The sequence below is a fragment of the Pogoniulus pusillus genome, unplaced genomic scaffold, assembly GCF_015220805.1.
Source record: "Pogoniulus pusillus isolate bPogPus1 unplaced genomic scaffold, bPogPus1.pri scaffold_69_arrow_ctg1, whole genome shotgun sequence".
In the NCBI taxonomy this organism is placed as follows: domain Eukaryota; kingdom Metazoa; phylum Chordata; class Aves; order Piciformes; family Lybiidae; genus Pogoniulus; species Pogoniulus pusillus.
The window spans coordinates 225,638-246,009 of NW_026974716.1; the positions used below are offsets into that span (position 1 = coordinate 225,638).

Sequence of the window (20,372 nt, forward strand, 5' to 3'; positions counted from 1 at the left end):
ACTCTGATGCTTCCTAACCTAGAAATGGTCAATCCAAACCAACTGTGACATCACTCATCCTGCTGCTACTTAATCTAGGCATGCTCTACCCAATCCAGCTTTGACATCACTCACTGTCGTGGAGGGCCCATAGGCCCAAAATAGGCTTATACATGCTTTGTCTTGCCTGGACATGTTTTTCTGCCCACACCAGAGGTAAACACACTAAGAGGACACAAACGAGCACAAAAGGGGCACAATAGACCTGGTGCCATAAAGTCTGGCCTGCTCAGGGCCCACGTGGTGTAACACAGTTGTATAAGCCCATGCGCCTAGCTTATGGCCCACCGGGTGCGAGGCCCATGCTCTTCCCATATTTGGGGGAAGAGACCTGTGGACCCTTCCTAAAATGGTATGTTTTGGCTGACTACCAAAAGCCGACTGGATGACATTGTGGCCAAAGGACCAGTAATCTCAGCCCACATCTGATAAATAGGGCAATTCAGGAGCAACAGGATGCTCTCCAGCCCCATTCCTAGGGAATAAATGACCCAAATATTTGGGCACTGTGGGCAGCAGTGTCTAAAATAAAAGCAAAAAGACAAGGTTTGGGTCACTTTTGGGGTTTATTGACACAACTGGGCACCGGACAGAGGGATTTTATCCCAGGGAGACAAAAAGAATAGGGGAAGAAGCAGACAAATTGCTGCACAGCTCAGCCCAGCTCCAACAGCAGCTCTGGCTGCGCTGACTCATCACTGTAATTATTCTCACCAGCACTAATTGGTGCTCAGAAGGGCAGGAGGTGTTTGTTCCTGATGGAGCCCCCAGGTGTTCTGAGAAATGCAGGTGAAAAAGAGGCAATTTTGGTTTAATCTGCTAGAAAGGCCTTCTTGGGGTGAGGGCACAATTACCCCAACAGACATGGGGTGGGTCTATTTGCGCTTCCTCTGCAGTGTGGGTTTGTCACCAGTGTGCGTGCGGCGGTGGGAAATGAGATGGCTGCTTTGGGTGAAGCTCTTGCCACAGTCAGAGCAGGTGAAGGGCTTCTCGCCAGTGTGAACACGACGGTGACGAGTTAGGGTGGAGCTGTGGGTGAAGCTCTTGCCACAGTCAGAGCAGGTGAAGGGTTTCTCACCAGTGTGGACATGGCGGTGTCTGGTGAGAGTAGAGACGTGGGTGAAGCTCTTACCACAGTCAGAGCAGGTGAAAGGCTTCTCGCCAGTGTGGACACGATGGTGCTGGGTGAGGGCAGAGCTCTGAGTGAAGCTCTTGCCGCAGTCAGAGCAGGTGAAGGGCTTCTCACCAGTATGGATACGACGGTGTTTAGTGAGAGTAGAAATGTGGGTGAAGCTCTTGCCACAGTCAGAACAGGTGAAGGCCTTCTCACCAGTATGGGTGAATTGGTGTTGGAGGAATCTGGAGCTTGTGGTGAAGCTCTTGCCACACTCTGCACAGGGAAACAGCCTCTCTCTGGTGTGGATGCGGCAGTGGATGGCAAGATCGCAGCTGTGTTTGAAGCTCTTGCCGCAGTCCCTACAGCTAAAGGACTTCTCAGTGGTATGGACACTGTGGTGCTTGGTGAAGGCAGACCTGTGAGTAAATCTCTTGCCGCAATCAGCACAGCTGAAAGGCTTCTCACCAGTGTGGGTTCGGTGGTGGTTAATGAGGCTAGAGCGCTGTGTGAAGCTCTCGCCACAGTCAGCACAGCTGAAGGGCTTCTGCCCGGTGTGGAATCGGTGGTGACTAATGAGATTGGAATGCCGTCTGAATCTCTTGCCACAGTCGGCACAGCTAAAGGGCTTCTCGCCAGTGTGGGTTCGGTGGTGGTGAAGAAGGTTGGAGCGCAATGTGAAGCTCTTGCCACAGTCAGAACAGCTGAAGGGCTTCTCACCAGTGTGGACGCGGTGGTGGTTATTGAGCTTGGAGAGCCGTGTGAAGCTCTTGCCACAGTCAGCACAGCTGAAAGGCGTCTCGCCAGTGTGGGCCCGGTGATGGTCAATGAGGCTGGAGCGATGGGTGAAGCTCTTGCCGCAGTCAGCACAGCTGAAGGGTTTCTTGCTGGTTTGGAGTCGGTGGTGACTAGTGAGGTTGGAGTGCAGTGTGAAGGTCTTGCCACAGTCAGCACAGCTGAAGGGCTTCGTGCCAGTATGGGTTTGGTGGTGGTCAATGAGCCTGGAGCGCCGTGTGAAGCTCTGCCCACACTCCAGACACTGATTCCCCTGCTTGAGTGGCACAGAGGGGGCTAACATGAACCCATGCTTCTCATACTCCTCCTCCAGTTTCTCATCCTGGTCATCTTCACACTCATCATCCTCCTCATACTCATCATCATTACAGTCGTCATTCCCCTCATTGTCATCCTCTGTCTTGCCCTCTTTCTCCTCTTCCTTGGGGCTGCACTTTGCCTGCTCCATTTTGTTCTCTGGGTGCTGCTTCTCCTCCCAGTTCTTATCTGTGTCCTTCTGTGAGGCCATGCTGGTGGGAGAAGAGGTCGCTGTTGTTACCTAGGGAAGATGGAAGCATCAGACTCCAGCAGCTCAAACCCTGACATCCTGCCTGGGTTAATACAGACTCTGACACCTCCCAAAAACCACCATGCAGCTGAGGCAAAGAATGGAGAGTGGCCCTCAAACCCCCACTTCTTGTCATGATGTGGGGTCAGATCTCTAATACCTATGCTGAGATTCCAGGAGCCAATGCTGGGGGTGCTGAGACAACCTGGTTCTTACAGAGTGCTCCCATCCTCCCTGTTAACCAGCCCTGTGCTGTTGAAGATAGGTTCCTGCCCCAGGCTATGCCCTGATTTCTCCTGGTTCAGACAAGAGGCAGCAGTGCTGACCCAGGAAGACCAAACAACCTCCAAACGTCTCCTGCCCACAATGCACATTGCAACCCCAAACACAAGCTCCTTCCCCACAACTGACCCCAACCTGCCTGGGGGGGCCCCTAGACTCCTATGGCAGATGATGGCCCTCAGAGTCCCAGTGGCCATGAAATGTGGTGGGTAGGAGGGTCTGCAAGGGGTTGGGATGTACCACATGGATCAACAACAGCCTGGGGTCCTGCTGTTGTCCCCCACACTGGGTTCTTTACCTGCTGGGCTCTTCCAAGGGACATCTCTACAAACTCTGCTCTTCCCCAGCACAGATAGACAGGGCTGATGGAGAGAAGACGCAGCCCCTGCCAGAGAGAAGGTATTGGCTCAAAGGAGAGGACTGACCTGCAAGGGATGGCTCAGCACTGCCAAGGACCATGCAGCAGAGCTGAGTCTTGGTGCAAGCCGCTCCCAAGCCCAGCACCATGGCACAGCAGCTGCTGAAGATGGGACGGCTGAAGAAGTGCAAACTCAGTTTCTGGTCCAGCACACAACTGCCAGCAGACAGCTACAGGGCAGCACCACAGGAGAACTGCCTCCAGCCAGCCTCTCCCAGGCCTTGGTTGCAGGCTCCTCCCACTACCTACTCAGGGCTCTGCTGGCTGCTGCTGCATTTCCCAGGAGCTCTGGCCCCATGTCTCCTCCTTGGCCCTGCTCACAGACCTCACCCACTCTGTGCTCAGCTCTGCTCTGCAAGCAACTCCCCAGCAGGACCCAGCTCAGGGCCAGCTCTGTGCTGCCCACTCCTCAACAGAAGGTCAGAGAAGCCCTGAGGATGCACACAAAAGGATGTTCCTGCTCTCTGGAGATGCAGGAAAGGGGGAAGAGACTTGGTCAGCTTCTTGCAAAACCTCTTCAGCCCTCACTGTGATGCTGGAGAAGTCTCTGACTCCTGGCCAAACCTGACACCTCCAGCACCATCCACACAAAGGCAGCATAAAGAAACTCATTCCAGAGGGTTTTGTTTCCTTCTCTCCCTGCCCATTTCTGGCAGCTTTCTCTTAGCAGTTCTTCTGGAGCTGCCATTCCACAGACCCAAGAGAAAACGAGGTTTGCTGTGAGGGCAGTGCCCACGGTCTGTTAGCTCCCAGCTGGCACATGCTTTCTCCAAGGGCTTGCTTGGGCAGTGCTGGATGTCAGGAGGTGCCAGGTGACTGTCCTGACCCAGGCAGGATTTGGCTTTTTGTGCTTCCAGGCTCAGTTGCTGCCTCCATCATTGTAGGTAGGAGCCAGTCAGAGCCACACAGCTGTTGAACTAAGCCCTTCCACCCCCTAAAGTCTTGACCCTCCATCTCTTCATCCACTACTCCATCTGCACTCACTTTGTGCCCTCTGATAGTCCCCAGGGCCCCACCAAGGTCCCAGGCTGATCTACACACCCAGCATGGCCCAACAAAAGGCCCTGGATAAGAGCATGGAGGAAAACACCCTGGAGAACAAGTTGGGAGGAGCTCAAGTGGGCAAGCTGCAGAGGTGGCCCAGGGGAACCTCCTGAGGTTCAACAAGAGCAAGTGCAGGGTCCTGCACCTGGGCTGGAACAAGCCTCAGAATAGGCTGGAGGAGGAGCTGACAGAAAGAATGCCTGAGGAAAAGAACTTTGGGGTGCTGGTGGACATGAAGCTGGACATGAGCAGGCAGTATGAGGCTGCAGCCCAGAAGGCCAATGGCAGCCTGGGCTGCACCAAAAGCAGATGGAGAGAGAAGATTCTGCCACTGTGCTCTGCTGAGACCTCACTGCAGTACTGCATCCAACTCTGGAGCCCTCAACACAGGAAGAACATGGATCTGCTGGAGAGGCTCCAGAGGAGGGCATGAGAGTGATCAAGTGGTTGAAGCAGCTCTGCTATGTGGACAGGCTGAGGGAGCTGAGGGTGTTCGGTGTGGAGAAGAGAAGGCTCCAGACAGACCTAATAGTGACCTTCCAGTGCCTGAAGGGGACTACAAGAATGCTGCAGAGAGACTGTTCCCAAAGGCCTGCAGGGACAGGATGAGGGCAATGGCTTCAAACCAGAGCAGAGCAGATTTGGATTGGATGTGAGGAACAAGTTCTGCACCAGGAGGCTGCCTCAACACTGCAACAGGTTGCCTAGGGAGGGAGTTGATGTCCTGTCCCTGGAGGAATTCAAGGCGAGGCTCAACAGGGCTCTGGGCAGCCTGATCTAGTTGAGGATATCCCTGCTGAGTGCAGAGGGTTGGAGTGGATGAGCTTTGGAGATCCCTTTGAATATAAATCATTCTATGATTCCATGATTCTAAATGCAGCCTCATGGGAGAGGAAGAAGAGGAAAAAGATGAGGTGGAGTAGGACAATAAAGAGGCCAAGGATAAGGTGGAGAACAAGAATGCTTAAAAAAGGTTTAAAACTGCCTGCAAAAAAATAATCTAAATCCCTTCAAAACTGATCAGAAACTCTGACAAATGCACTGAAAGTTCTTAAAAGCTCTTAGCAGTGAACTCTGCAGTGAGTTTCTAGGCTCAGTGATGTGTTTGGCACTCTGCAGAAAGGTTTCGAAAGGTTTCCAGCTGCCCTGAATATGCCCAGTACAGCTTTGTGCCCACAGAATGCCAGGCTGAAAGGGATCCCAAGGACCATCTGCTCCAACCTTCCCAGATGACAGTGCAGTTGACATGAGCTGATCCAGCACCTGCCAAGATAAGTCTTAAGGCTGTCCACGGTAGAGAAATCCACCACTGACCCTGGGAGCTGATTCCAGTGTCTGTCAGGGAGAAACTTTTCCTTCTGGAGTGCAGGGTTTCAGTTCAGCTCAGTTCCTGCAGCAACTACTTCAGATCTGCCTTTTGGGCATCACAAACTCTGAAGCACAACTGCAGGCCAAAGCAACTCTCCTGCAACTTCCAATTTGCTAAAAGATCACATTTTAAATTCAAGGTAGGGGCCAAACTCCAACCCAGCCTCTAGCTCCAAGCCAGGTTTACAACATTGCTTATTTACAGGTTCACTCCACTGAAGTTCTGCTAAGTGTCCAAATCCAAGCGTTCACAGAATGGTTTGGGCTGGAAAGGACCCCAAAGCTCAGCCAGCTGCAACCTCCTGCCATGAACAAGGACACCTTTTATGAGACCAGGCCGCTCAAAGCATCATCCAAACCTGGCCCTCGCTGCCTCCAGGTGTGAGGACTCCACCACCTCCCTGGGCAGCCTGTTCCAGTCCCTGACCACTCTTGCAGCAAACAAATTCTTCCTCATCTCCAACCTAACCCTCCCCTGGCACAGTTCCAGGCCATTTACTCTCCTTCCAACTCCTGATGTTGGGGAGAAGAGACCAACCTCACCTCAAGAGGGAAATGAGGTCTCCCCTCAGCCTTCTCTCCTCCACACTGAACACCCTCATCTCCCTCAGCCGCTCCTCCCCAGCCCTGTTCTTCAGACCCTTCCCCAGCTTTCTTGCCCTTCTCTGGACCTGCTCCAGGCCCTCAATGACCTTCTTGGAGTGAGTGCCCCAAAACTGACCCCAGTATTCATGTTGTGGCCTCACCAGTGCCTGATGCAGGGGAACCCTGAGGTACCCTCTGGCACTCCAAAACTACCCCAAGGAACTAAAAATGACCCCCAACACCCAGGAGGCAGGAAAGGATCCCCTCTCCCCAAAGGGACACAGAACTGGGGGGCTCTGGAGGCACTCTGAGGGGCAGGGCCCACGGCAGTGCCAGTTTGGACCCTTACTGCCTAGGGGGTACAGAAAATGCAGGGGGGCAGCAACATTCTGGGCCCCTCCTGCTCTTCCCTCTCCACATCTGGGGACTCCTCCATTGCCCCCCAGTTTGGGAACCCCATTGCCTGGGACTACCCACCACATCCTGGCCTCCTGTATAGGGTTAACCCTCCAGGGGGAGTAACCTTGAACCTGATCCTAGGTGGTCTTGACCACTCCCCAGGGGTGGGTCTGACTACCACCAAGTGATTCATGGTTAACCCACTCCCCCTTCCTCTCTAAAGGTCTATAAAAGCAGGGGACTTCCTGTTCTCCTGCTCTCTGTGCTCCCTGCCTCCCTGCTTACCAGCATCACCAGTCCTGGTTCTCGTTGGTTTACCGCGTGGCCATCACCCACGAGGTGGACAAAGCCATTACCATCAAAATCAGGTTGTATGTACACATTTGGTACTTGTTTTCCCTTCCCTATACCTTTGTAACTTCCCTCCCTCAGATACCTTTTTAATTTATTGTTAAACTGCTTTTCTTTTTCACTTCCAAATCAGAGTGAGATTGAGTGTGCTTACCTTTCCTCTCTCTCTCCACCTAATTCCTTTCTTTTGGGAAAGGAAGGGGAAGAGGGAAAGGCACTCTATAAAATTGTTGTTGGTTCTATCAAACATATTTCAGTCTCTGGGAACTTAAATTAGAACTGAGACAATTAATTTGGCATCTCAACGTGGGGTTAGGTTGAATTATTTTAAACAAGATTTGGAAGTTAAAAATGGATGTTTTGAGAGTTTTAACAATTCAAGCACGTGGGTGGTTATTTTGGTCATGGATTTTAAATTTATAAGTGATCATGTTTTCTGGATAATGACTGATATGCTTTGGGAATATTCTAAGAATTTGCCTATGCAGGTCTATGCATATTTTCTGAATTCTGTTGGAAATCTAAGCATTTTTGGGAATGCTTCTGAAACATGGAACAACTCTGAGAGTATGTGTTGGGACATACGAGGTCCAGATACTTTGGGGAGAAAATGGTACTTGCTAGCAGTTTTGCATTGTGTTAAAATGTGATTCAGGGAGGGTTTATTGTGGTTTTAGCCTGGATCATGTGCAAGCCACGTTTGGCCACAGCCATTAGGACCTGTGGGAAAGAGATACACAGGGGGAGGGGTGGCCTGCCAGGTACTTGCCACTGTGGGGGATGTCACTGCAAAGGCTCACAGATTGGCCCTGACTTGCGGATCATGAGTGGCCTGGCAGACTGCAATGGGGTGGTCCCTGCCCTGAGTGCAACTCCTTCCCAGGCTCCACCCCAATCTCCACCCCAGGTCACTAACCTGAGCTCTGCCCCAGGTCCCACCCTGAGCACAACCCCCAAAGCCATTGATCACTCTTGCCCCTGCCACTACCCACAGGACTACATTACAAAAGATGAGCCCTTTCCCAGACATGGATCCAGCAGAAGGAAGCTCTGCAGGAACCAGCACCCCCCCACACACAGCAAAATGCACTAGATGGGAATGGATCCAATAGTGAAGTGATAGTAATCATATCCCTGCCCAGAAAAAAGATCAGGCAAATGTGGCAAGAGTATGCCAGAGCCAAGGGGCAATCGCTTTTAGCCTGGCTCCTGAGCTGCTGGGATGGACGAGCAGAAACCATGGACTTAGATCAGAGGGAAGCTAAGCAGCTGCGGTCCTTGTCGAGGGATGCAGGTGTGGATAGAAAGCTGGGGAGGCTGGATGGCACACACACACTTTGGGCCAGACTCCTCACAGCTGTGAGATGCAGATACCTCTCCAAGGATGACATGCTCTTCCATCCCCTTAAGTGGGCCATTATGGAACAGGGGATCACGTACCTGAGGCAAATGGCTGTACAAGAGATAATCCATGGAGATGGCCAACTGCCTCTGGACCCTGATGATGTCCGCATGAAGCCAGCCCTCTTAAAGAAAGTGACCCAAGGTGCCCCTTCCACATATGCACACACACTGGGAGGCCTGCTCCTGGGCAGAGATCTGAACAATCTTCCAACTGTCTGGGAATTTGTTAGTGACCTGAGGCAGTCTGAAGACAGTGTCCCCAGAAAGGGCTTGATATCAGCTGTGGAAACCCTTACCCAAGAGATGAATGAGCTTAAGGCCTCTCTCTCTGAAACACAGAAGGCAGAGGATGATTACTCTTCACCTTCTGAACGCGTACAAGTCTCAGCTTGGTGCCTGTCTCTCTTACCTAGATGCCGTAATTGTCTCCTTCGGATTAAGAAAATAAATTCTGCTGAAGGACTTGATAAATAGCTTTGTTAAGAAAAGTTATTATATGTCTTACTAGGAGATAAGAAGTACATAATTAATGTATCCTAGCAATTTGTGTGTAATCCTAACGTAATCCTTAATGCAGATATATGTAGCTAATTAGAGTCTAATATGATTTGTAACCTTCTTATGTAGCCTTCTGATGGAAAGTATATAAACCCACCCTTAGGATACAATAAAAGGGATTTGCTTGCATGAAGCATCTCCCCATCTCCTCTGATGCCTGTGGCATTGTAGCCCATGGCAAACGGCGTACCCCGATGTGATGGGGAAAGCGAGCACTGGGTAGGTGACTGGCCACGGGGCCCCTCGGAACTTAAGCTGCTGAAAGGAAGCAGGATCGGGCCCAAACTGATTGAATTGATCAATACTGATCACCTCATTGCTGGACAATAAGGTGAGCCAAAGGGGAACTTGGAGTTGAGAATTATGGGAAACCAAGCTTCCTCTGTTGAAAGAGATGCTTGTGAACTAATGAGAGAATTACTTAAGCATGGTAAAGCTCTCTCTGATCATGACTTGAAACCGGTCATGAAATGGGTACATGCCAATATCCCATCAATTTTTGTCTTAAATATCTTCACCTCTGAAATTTGGGATAAAGCAGGAATTAAATTATGGGATGCGGCAACAAAAGATGATGATGAAGCACAAAAGCTTCTCTCTGGGTGGAGAATTATCTTTGAAACTTTGAAAATTGAAGAAGAGGCAAAAAGAGGGGAAACAGAGGGACTGAAATGTGCAGACGAGTCAGCTGAGATGCCCACAGCCCCCCTCCTGCCTCTGCAATCCAAGCAGGAGCCACAGAGCTCCCAGCAACAGTGCCTGCAGGCAAAGGACACCCCCCAAGATGCCTTAAAGGCAATTCAAGAGGAGGCTAAGAAAGCCTTCCTTAAAATCCCAGAAGGCCAGGCACCGCAGAAAGTGTTCATGAATATAACTGCAGCCTCAAGAACTTACATGCATTTTATTGACAGACTACAGCAAGCATTGCAAAGGCAGATTGACAATGCACAGACAAGACATATCCTGCTTTTAAAGCTAGCTGTTGAAAATGCCAACTCAGACTGTAAGAAACTGCTTAAATCCCTGCTGAATCAGAATCCTTCCTTAGTGGAAATGATTGAAGCTTGTAACAGAATTGGGACTATGGGCTATAAATATGAAACAATGGCAGCTGCTTTTGCTGCTATGAATCCTCCCTTGACTGCACGGTGCTTTGGATGTGGTAAACTGGGTCACTTTAGAAAGAATTGCTTTACAACAAGAGGAGGAAACAACAGAAAGACCTCCCTAGTTTGTCTTAAGTGTGATTAGCATAGTGATTTCCTCTACCAGTGTCATTCTGTCACAGAGGGGGGAAAACTAATTGGTGCAAGATGATCTTCTATAAGAATATGTAATTCATTTATTTCAATATTCTAAACTCTCACCACCCCCAACCACTGAATTTTAATACTAAAATCTGTTTTTACACGGTTATGGAAGACATTCTAGGAATAATATCAAACAGCAACTCATTAATAACTAGCAAACATTCAAACAAGAAACAGAGAGAATCCCCGTGGTCAATATGCTGCCTGGGGTCAATATGCTGTTTGCCCAGTAGATGGGCCCAAGGAGCTCTTTCTGCTCTATGGCACAAGGCAACAGAAATTACAGAGGCATTTAAGCATTTACTCACAAATTCTTATTAATTATCAATCATCCTCCAGGGCTACATCATAGCCTATATAAATGTCCAATCTTCAGGGAATTCTCCTCATGGATGTCAAGGCTGGAATCCTCATGGCTTCAAGGGAAAGGAGAATCTTCCTGGCTTCTGGGGAAGGGACAAAGACATGCAGAAGGAGTATGATGTCACGCTAACCATACAGGCTGATTGCGTGCAGACAATCCAGGGTCTGCTCTTGGTGACTCATGGCAGTGGAGTTTACCAGGCAGTGATAAGGCAGTGGGCGTGCAATAGGATGCACAGCTGCATGGGAGACTGAGCTCCGCAGATAAAGGCAGGCAATACAAGCAAATAGCAGCAAAGCAAGCAAGCAGGCATTAGAGTGAGCACTGCAGGTGAGCAAGCAGACAGGCATAGGCAAAAGGGAAATCCTGGGGAAAAGCTGCATATTTTAAACAGCAGAAAGATGCTTGCCTGCTTATGCCTGCCTGCTTGCTCACCTGTAGTGCTCACTCTAATGCCTGCTTCCTTGCTTTGCTGTTATTTGCCTGTGCTACCTACTTTTCTCTATGGAGACAGAATCTCCCATGGGCCAGCTGTGCACAACTGCAGAACACTGCAGTGAGTTACCAGGACTAGGACCTGTATTGCCTGTAAGAATGCAAATGCCAGAAGTTCTGCTTTATCACTACATGGATGATCTGTTAGTGGCAGCATAAAACACAGAGCTCATGGAGAAAGCCATAGCCCTTGTCAAATCTGCCATTGTTAAAGCAGGATTGCATATTGCATTTGAAAAGGTTCAAACAGCTCCCCTGTGGAGACACTTGGGATGGAAAAATCAAGAGTCAAACAATTATACCACAAAGGCTGCAAATTAGTGAGAAAATAGAAACACTTCATGATGTTCAGAAGTTATTATGGACTATTAATTGGGTTAGACCTCCATTAGGAATCTCTAACTCTGACTTGTCTCCTTTGTTTCAACTGCTTAAGGGAGATACAAATCTGAAAGCACCAAGGTCATTAGATTCACAGTGCCAGGCTGCTGTGCAAACTGTTTCAGCAGCAATTCAATCTCAACCAGCTCACGGATTCTGCCCTGAATTACCTTCTATGATCAGGTGACCCGCTTGGTGGATGTGGGGAGGCCTGTGGATGTGCTCTATCTGGACTTCAGCAAGGCCTTTGACACTGTCCCCCACAGCAAACTGCTGGCTAAGCTGTCAGCCTGCGGCTTGGATGGTAGCACTCTATGCTGGGTTAGGAACTGGCTGGAGGGCTAGACCCAGAGAGTTGTGGTGAATGGTGCCACATCCAGCTGGCAGCTGTCACTAGTGGTGTCCCTCAGGGATCAGTGCTGGGCCCCATCCTCTTTAACATCTTCATAGATGATCTGGATGAGGGAATGGAGTCAGTCATCAGCAAGTGTGCAGATGACACTAAGCTGGGGGCAGATGTGACTGAGTTGGAGGACAGAAGGGCTCTGCAGCGGGACCTTGACCACCTGCACAGATGGGCAGAGTCCAATGGGATGGCTTCAATAGCTCCAAGTGCAGGGTGCTGCACTTTGGCCACAACAACCCCATGCAGAGATACAGGCTGGGGTCGGAGTGGCTGGAGAGCAGCCAGACAGAAAGGGATCTGGGGGTGCTGGTTGATACCCACCTGAACATGAGCCAGCAGTGTGCCCAGGTGGCCAAGAGAGCCAGTGGCATCCTGGCCTGCATCAGGAATGGTGTGGTCAGCAGGAGCAGGGAGGTCATTCTGCCCCTGTACTCTGCACTGGTTAGACCTCACCTTGAGTACTGTGTTCAGTTCTGGGCCCCCCCAGTTTAGGAGGGACATTGAGATGCTTGAGCGTGTCCAGAGAAGGGCAACGAGGCTGGGGAGAGGCCTTGAGCACAGCCCTACGAGGAGAGGCTGAGGGAGCTGGGATTGGTTAGCCTGGAGAAGAGGAGGCTCAGGGGTGACCTTATTGCTCTCTACAACTACCTGAGGGGTGGTTGTGGCCAGGAGGAGGTTGCTCTCTTCTCTCAGGTGGCCAGCACCAGAACAAGAGGACACAGCCTCAGGCTGCGCCAGGGGAAATTTAGGCTGGAGGTGAGGAGAAAGTTCTTCCCTGAGAGAGTCACTGGACACTGGAATGGGCTGCCCGGGGAGGTGGTGGAGTCGCTGTCCCTGGGGCAGTTCAAGGCAAGGTTGGACGTGGCACTTGGTGCCATGGTCTGGCCTTGAGCTGTGGTAAAGGGTTGGACTTGATGATCTGTGAGGTCTCTTCCAACCTTGGTGATACTGTGATACCTTTCTTATTGATTCTCCTAAATACTGACAAACAGCCTTAAGCTTTAATATTTCAATGGAATTCATGGAAAGATGATCCTTTACTCATAACTGAGTGGATTCTTTTGCCTCACCAGTCTCCTAAGAGTATTTTTTCACAGCAGGAGATGTTTGCAATGCTGATTCGAACATCTCATAACAGGCTGCTCTCTCTTGCAGGATGTGACCCTGAGATTATCTACATTCCTGTGGTAGGAACATATTTATGAAGGTTGTTTCAACAGCGCCAGCCTTTCCAGATTGCCCTTGAAGCAGACCCTGGACAGCTTTCGATTCACCCCCCTTTCTTAATTAATCTTAACTTTTCTTTAATTCCACTGCCAAAAAGAAGTTCTACAGCTCTGTCTGCTACTACTTTTTTTCACAGATGGATCTGGGAAAACAGGAAAATCAGCAATTACCTGGTGGGATGAAACTTCTAATCAGTGGCTGATGTTTCTATTGTTTCAGGATCTCCTCAAATAGCGAACTGGCTGCGGTGGTCAGAGTTTTTTGCAATAACTCTCAATCACTTAATCTTTTCACAGATTCTGTATATGTGACAGGAATAGTTCAAAGAGCAGAAGCAGCAGTTCTAAAAGAAGTTGCTAATCCACAGCTCTTTTCTTTATTACAAAAGCTAATCTTTTATTTAGACTCACGTCTGAGTCCTTACTTTGTGATGCATATTCACTCACACACATCCTTACCAGGATTTGTTGATGAAGGGAACAGACATGCTGATTTGTTGACTTGTTCAGTTCAAGTACTGCCAAATTGCATAGCACAAGCAAGACTAAGCCATTCTTTTTATCATCAAAATGCTGAAGAAATGAAGCAAAAATTTAAAATCTCATCCCAACAAGCTGCAGACATTAGTGCCACCTGTCCAGACTGCCAAAAATATAGCTTTACAATAGGCATTTCAGGAGTGAACCCACAGGGACTTCAAAGATTACAGCATTGGCAAACAGATGTAACTCGATTTGCTGAATCTGTCTCTCTTAAGTATGTGCATTTATCTATTGATACTTTCTCTGATGCTCTTTATGCTTCGTGTCACACTGGAGAAATGTCCATAGACATTTTTTACAAGCTTTTGCAACTTTAGGAATTCCTGAAAAAATTAAAACTGACAATGGACCTGCCTGTACCTGTACATTGGTAGCCACTCAAACATTTTTGTCCACCTTGGGGATTACTCATGTTACAGGCATCCCTCATTCCCCAACAGGACAATCAATTATTGAACATGCCCATCAAACACTAAAGTATCTTTTGCTACAACAGAGAGGGGGAATGGGGGCAGCTACCCCAGAAGAGAGACTACAAAAAGCCTTATATGATTTTAAATTTTTAATTGCTCCCTCATGGATAATAACCCCCTGATCATTAGACACTTTAATGCCAGCGATTCTTTTGAGAAAAAAGAAAAGCCACTTGTTAGGATTCATGACTTAGAGTCTGAGAAAATTTTGGGTCCATACCCATTAATAACATGGGGCAAAGGTTATGCTTGTATCTCTACAGAAAATGGACCACGTTGGTTTCAAGCAAAGAACATACGTCCATTTCAATAACGACTGTCTGACACTGAAGACTGAACTACAGTACAGCCTCTGGAAAAATGTTATTCACAGAAGAAAGTTGTATTAGATCTCCTCTTATGATCAGTTTACCCACACGGTGAATGTGAGGAAAGCTGTGGATGGAGTCTACCTGGACTTCAGCAAAGCCTTTGACGCTGTCTGCCACAACAAGCTCCTGGCCAAGCTGGCAGCTCGTGGCTTGGACAGATTCAGTCTGTGCTGGATCAAGAACTGGCTGGAAGGCTGGGCCAAGAGAGTGGTGGTGAATGGTGCCACATGCAGTTGGCAGCTGGCACTAGTGGTGCTCACTGAGGATCAGTGCTGGGCCCAGTTCTGTTCAATGTCTTTATTGATGATCTGGACGAGGGGATTGAGTCCAGCAGCAGTAAGTTTGCAAATGACACCAAGCTAGGAGCAGCTGTGGAGCTGTTGGAAGGTAGGAGAGCCCTGCAGGGGGACCTGGACAGGCTGGATAGGTGGGCAGAGGCCAATGGGATGAGACTGAACAAGGCCAAGTGCAGGGTTCTGCACTTTGGCCACAACAACCCCAAGCAGCGCTACAGGCTGGGGACAGAGTGGCTGGAGAGCAGGCAGGAATAAAGGGACTTGGGGGTGCTGGTAGACAGTAGGCTGAAGATGAGCCAGCAGTGTGCCCAGGTAAGCCAAGAGAGCCAATGGCATCCTGGCCTATATCAGGAAGAGTGTGGCCAGTAGGACAAGGGAGGTTATTCTTGCCCTGTACTCAGCACTGCTCAGGCCACACTATGCTAGTTTGAAGCAGGCTAGAATGTTTTGGTGAGAGAAAGTAGATAATTGGCTGTGAAAGGAAAACAATGGTTATGTCTCCTTCCCTCACAGTCTCGCTGAGAGGTATGGGAACAAGAAAGTAAACATTAGATAACATTTTCGCCATTTTGTTTTCACTTTCTGGCTGGCTTCTGGACTCAGCTGCAGCTCCCTAACCTCACTGCCACTAACCTTGCTTCTTAACCTCTTGGCTGAACTTTTCTTCTTAGGACTGGGGTAAGGTTGAGAGGGGCAGGGGGAAGGTGCAGGGGTGGTTGAGAGCCCTCCTGGGGACTCAGGTTTCTGGGAGGGGAGTTGTGTTTCTGTATTGTTTTTACCTTGTATATTTCTGTATATAACTGTATATACTGTAAATAGCTGCTTGTATATTGTGCTAGCTGTAAATAAATAGCTTCATTTATATTCCCAGAGCACGACTGAGTTAGCTGGGGTACCTTCAAAAGTGTGGGGGGGCGGATAACACCCAAACCACCACACACACCTTGAGTACTGTGTCCAGTTCTGGGCCCCTCAATTCAAGAGAGATGCTGAGGTGCTGGAACATGTCCAGAGAGGAGGCTCAGGGGTGACCTCATTGCTGTCTACAACTACCTGAAGGGACACTGTAGCCAGGTGGGGGTTGGTGTCTTCTCCTATACAACCAGCAACAGAAAAAGGGGACACAGTCTCAAGTCTCAAGCTGTGCCAGGGTAGGTCTAGGCTGGATGTTAGGAGGAAGTTCTTCACAGAGAGTGATTGGCATTGGAATGGGCTGCCCAGGGAGGTGGTGGAGTCACCGTCCCTGGAGGTGTTCAAGAAAAGACTGGATGAGGCACTTAGTGCCATGGTCTGGTTGACTGGATAAGGCTGGGGGATAGGTTGGACTGGATGATCTTGGAGGTCTCCTCCAACCTGGTTGATTCTATGATCCTCTCTTTATGTGTAAAAGAAATTTTTCTTTTTCCTTTTTTTCTTTACATAAAACCCATGTTTGTGTTGCTCTTGCTAACGTAACAGGACAGAGTTCTCTTTGTTTAGCTACAGCATCTCCAGAAAACCCCTTTTCAACATACTTGCCACTGAAGAGCAACAACACAACCACCAAGCTGACTTGGCTGCCCACATCTCTCAAATAGACCTGGACTGGAAACACAAAGGTGAACTCTTCCCAGCTTGGTGGGAAGCTGTTCCTAGCTTCTGGCCACCAAGGAAGAGATGTCACATACCAATGGGCCCAATACAGGTCCATGGACATACCTATGGATGCCATAGCTCAGGTTATCCATGACTGTGACATCTGTGCTGCCATAAAGCAAGCTCAGTGCATGAAACCTTTGTGGTATGGGGGACGGTGGTCAAAGTACAAGTATGGGGAGGCCTGGCAGAGCAATTACATCACTCTGCCTCGGCCTCGCAGTGGCAAACGGTATGAGTTAACCACAGTGGAGAGAAGCAGTGGGTGGCTGGAAACCTACCCAGTACCTCATGCTACTGCCTGTAACGTCATTCTGGGTCTGCAGAGTCACATCCTGCGCAGACAAGGTACCCCAGATTGAACCGAGACAGATAATGGGACCCATTTCAAGAACAACCTCGTAAGCAACAGGGCAATTTTAACATGGGATCAAGTGAGTTTACCACATCCCATAGTATCCACAACCTACAGGAAAGAATGAGCATCACAATGGCCTGCTGAAAACCATCCTGAAAGCTATGGGGGGTGGAACTTTCAAACACTGGGAGAAATACCTAGCAGAAGTCACCTGGCTGGTAAACAGCAGGGGATCAGTCAACAGAGCTGGTCCTGCTCAGTCTGCCCTATTGCCCATAGCTGAGGAAGATGGAGTTCCTGTGGTCTACAAAAGGAATCTACTGGGGAAAACTGTGTGGGTTGCTCCTGCCTCTGGTGGGGAAAAACCTATCAGAGGTGGTATCTGCAGAAGGTCCTGGTCACACATACTGGGTAATGCTTGAAACTGGTACTACTGAGTGTGTTCCACAGAGAAACCTCACTCCAGCTGAAAAGGTCTAAATCTCAGAGTTGGTTCCATGTAATCTTGTATCATAGTTGTATAACAGTCATGTAATAGTTGTACTATTGTTTATTAGTGATTTTAAGTTGTTTTTCTAGTTATACCCTCACCACAACACGTTCAACAGAACCCACACCACACAAGCAGCAATCCAGAGTTCTACAGCATCAGACCACAACAAGGTGTCCAACAGAGCCTACACCACACAAGCAGCAATCCAGAGGAGTTTCTATATCATCACAACAAGGCATCCAACAGAACCCTGCACCTGTTTTCCCCTGATGCCCTATAGTGAAAGACTGCTCCCAACTTCCCTCCAGAGGATGTTGTGCTAGTTTGAAGCAAGCTGGAATGTTTTGGTAAAAGAACTAGATAACAGGCAGTGAAATGAAAAACAATTGATGTCAACTTCTCTCACAGTCACGCTGAGAACTCTGGGAAGAAGTAAACTTTCTCCATTTTGTCTCTTCTGCCTTTGCCTTCAGACCAAGACACATCTCATTAACCTTGCTCCTACTAACCTTGCTCCCTAACATCTTGGCCAGCAAGTTCCTACCAAGGAGTGATAATGGAAGGTCTTTCACCGTTGGTGAATTCACTGACCAGCTCAGGCAGATTGAGGACAGTTTGTCACATTCTGGCCTAGTCTCTGCCATAAAAACCCTAGGTACAATGATAAGGGATGGCATCAAGGAGAGTATGAAAGAACTGAAGGAGGATCTTAAAAACATTACCAATCTGGTAAAGGATACCATTCCTGCATCATCTGAATGGGTGCATGTTTCTGCAGTCAGGAACAGACGCCCACCTCCGACAAGGCAATTCCAGCCTAGGAGGAGACAAATTCCACCCAGACAGCAGCAATCACGTGCGTCACTGTGGATACTTCTGCATGACACATACGGTGAGAACATGAACAAATGGGATGGTAAACCTACTTCAGCTCTTTCAAAGAGAGTCAGGGATCTGCAGAGTGGCAGAAACAGAGGCAGCAATGCAAGAAAGGTAGCTGTCACTTCTTCAGCTCCTGAGAGCAACTGCAATTGTTCCAACAGTTGCAGTTCCTCTCACAACAACACCAATCATTGTGTACACCCCACATGTCATGCTCAGCATTAGGGGTGTCCTGCCTCCAGCCAGGAGGAGGAAAGGGATAGTGGAGAGAACCGAATCTATTGGAATGTATTCATTAGGTGGCCTGGCAGTTCAAAATCTCGGAAATACAGGGCTGTAGTTGACACAGGAGCTCAGTGCACTTTGTTGCCATCAAATTGTAAAGGGACAGAGTCCATATCTATTTTTGGAATCACTGGTGGATCTCAAGAGTTAACTAAGATACAGGCTGAGATCAGTTTAACTGGTAAAGAGTGGAAGACACATACTATTGTAACTGGTCCTGATGCGCCTTGCATTCTGGGAATTGACTTTTTGAGACAAGGTAGTTTCAAAGATCCTAAGGGTCACAAATGGGCTTTTGGTGTAGCATCTGTAGAGATTGAGGATGGGAAATGGAAATTGTCCATTAGACCTCAACTTTCAGATGAATCTGCACTTGTGGGACATCATGACATAGAGGACCTGGAAGTGCCAATTGCTACTCAAACTGTTCATCAGAAGCAGTACAGAACTAACCGTGACTCTTTGTTGCCCATTCATCAGCTGATTCGTCAACTGGAGGATCAGGCTGTCATGGAGAAAGCTCATTCACCTTTCAACAGTCCCATCTGGCCTGTGCGTAAACCTACGGGCGACTGGAGACTCACAGTTGACTTTCGTGCCCTCAACGAGGTGACGCCACCCATGAGTGCAGCTGTGCTGGACATGCTGGAACTCCAGTACGAGCTGGAATCGAAGGAGGCTAAATGGTATGCAACCATAGACATTGCTAATGCTTTCTTCTCTATTCCCATAGCAAAGGAGTGCAGGCCTCAGTTTGCATTCACCTGGAAGGAATCCAGTACCAGTTCAACCGTTTGCCTCAGGAGTGGAAACACAGCTCAACCATCTGTCATTCAGTCATCCACAATGCACTGGAGAAAGGTAAAGCTCCAGAGCACATCCAGTTCATCGACGACATCATTGTGTGGGGCCAAACTGCTGAGGAAGTCTTCGAGAAAGGTAACAAAATCATTGACATTCTGTTGCAAGCAGGTTTTGCCATTAAGAGAGACAAGGTCAAAGGACCTGCCAAAGAAATTCAGTTTCTGGGAGTGCGGTGGCAGGATGGTCGCCGTTACATTCCTCAGGATGTGATCAACAAAGTCTCTACCATGGCAGTTCCCACCAGTAAGAAGGACACACTTTCTTTTCTTGGTGTGGTGGGATTTTGGAGACTACACATTCCTGGTTTCAGTTAGATTGTCAAACCTCTGCATGATGTGACTCGTAAGAGAAACAATTTCGAGTGGGGGCCTGAACAACAAGCAGCCTTTGATCAGATCAAGCGAGAAGTAGTCCATGCAGTGGGCTTGGGACCTGTGAGATCTGGTCCGGACATTAAGAACATTCTGTACACGGCTGCCAGCGATAATGGTCCAACTTGGAGCCTTTGGCAGAGAGCTCCAAATGAGACACGTGGTCGTCCTCTTGGTTTCTGGGGACGTTGTTACAGAGGTTCAGAGACAAATTACACTGCAACTGAGAAAGAGATTCTAGCAGCCTATGAGGGAGTGAAAGCAGCTTCTGAAGTGATTGGAACTGAGTCACAATTGCTTTTAGCTCCTAGACTGCCAGTTCTTAACTGGATGTTCAAGGGCAAAGGTTCATCACCACATCATTCCACAGATGCAACCTGGTCTAAATGGATGGCTTTGATAACCCAACGAGCACGAATGGGTAATCTTGACCGACCTGGTCTGGTGGAGGTGATCACCAACTGGCCGGAAGGCACAGACTGTACCAAACCTCCAGAGGAGAAAATACCTCGTGCTGAGGAAGCTCCTCCCTATGGTGATCTCTCTGATCAGGAAAAGAACTATACTTTGTTCACAGATGGTTCCTGTCATCTTGTTGTTAACAAGCGAAGATGGAAGTCAGCAGTTTGGAGTCCAACCAGGAGAGTTACCGAAGCGAGAGATGGAGAAGGAGAATCCAGTCAGTTCGCTGAGGTAAAAGCTGTTCAACTTGCTC

The 20,372-nt window shown here is 48.8% G+C and overlaps 1 protein-coding gene across 4 annotated transcripts; it reads right to left on the reverse strand.

Moving 5' to 3' along the window:
• Nucleotides 1-586: 586 nt before the first annotated feature.
• On the reverse strand, nt 587-11,641 carry LOC135174494 (gastrula zinc finger protein XlCGF26.1-like). Of its 4 annotated transcripts, XM_064141741.1 has the most exons (3): nt 11,625-11,641; nt 10,523-10,660; nt 587-2,486 (listed from the first exon to the last, which is right to left on the reverse strand). In XM_064141741.1, exon 3 carries the CDS (start codon nt 2,454-2,456, stop codon nt 915-917), a length of 1,542 nt encoding a protein of 513 aa, XP_063997811.1. In that variant the 5' UTR covers nt 2,457-2,486; nt 10,523-10,660; nt 11,625-11,641; the 3' UTR covers nt 587-914. The 4 variants fall into 4 exon arrangements, 3 of the variants coding, with proteins under 3 accessions (XP_063997811.1, XP_063997812.1, XP_063997810.1); XM_064141742.1 differs by lacking the exon at nt 11,625-11,641 and having other exon boundaries at nt 587-2,457; nt 10,523-10,945; XM_064141740.1 differs by lacking the exons at nt 10,523-10,660; nt 11,625-11,641 and adding an exon at nt 6,670-7,381 and having other exon boundaries at nt 587-2,457.
• Nucleotides 11,642-20,372: the final 8,731 nt, after the last annotated feature.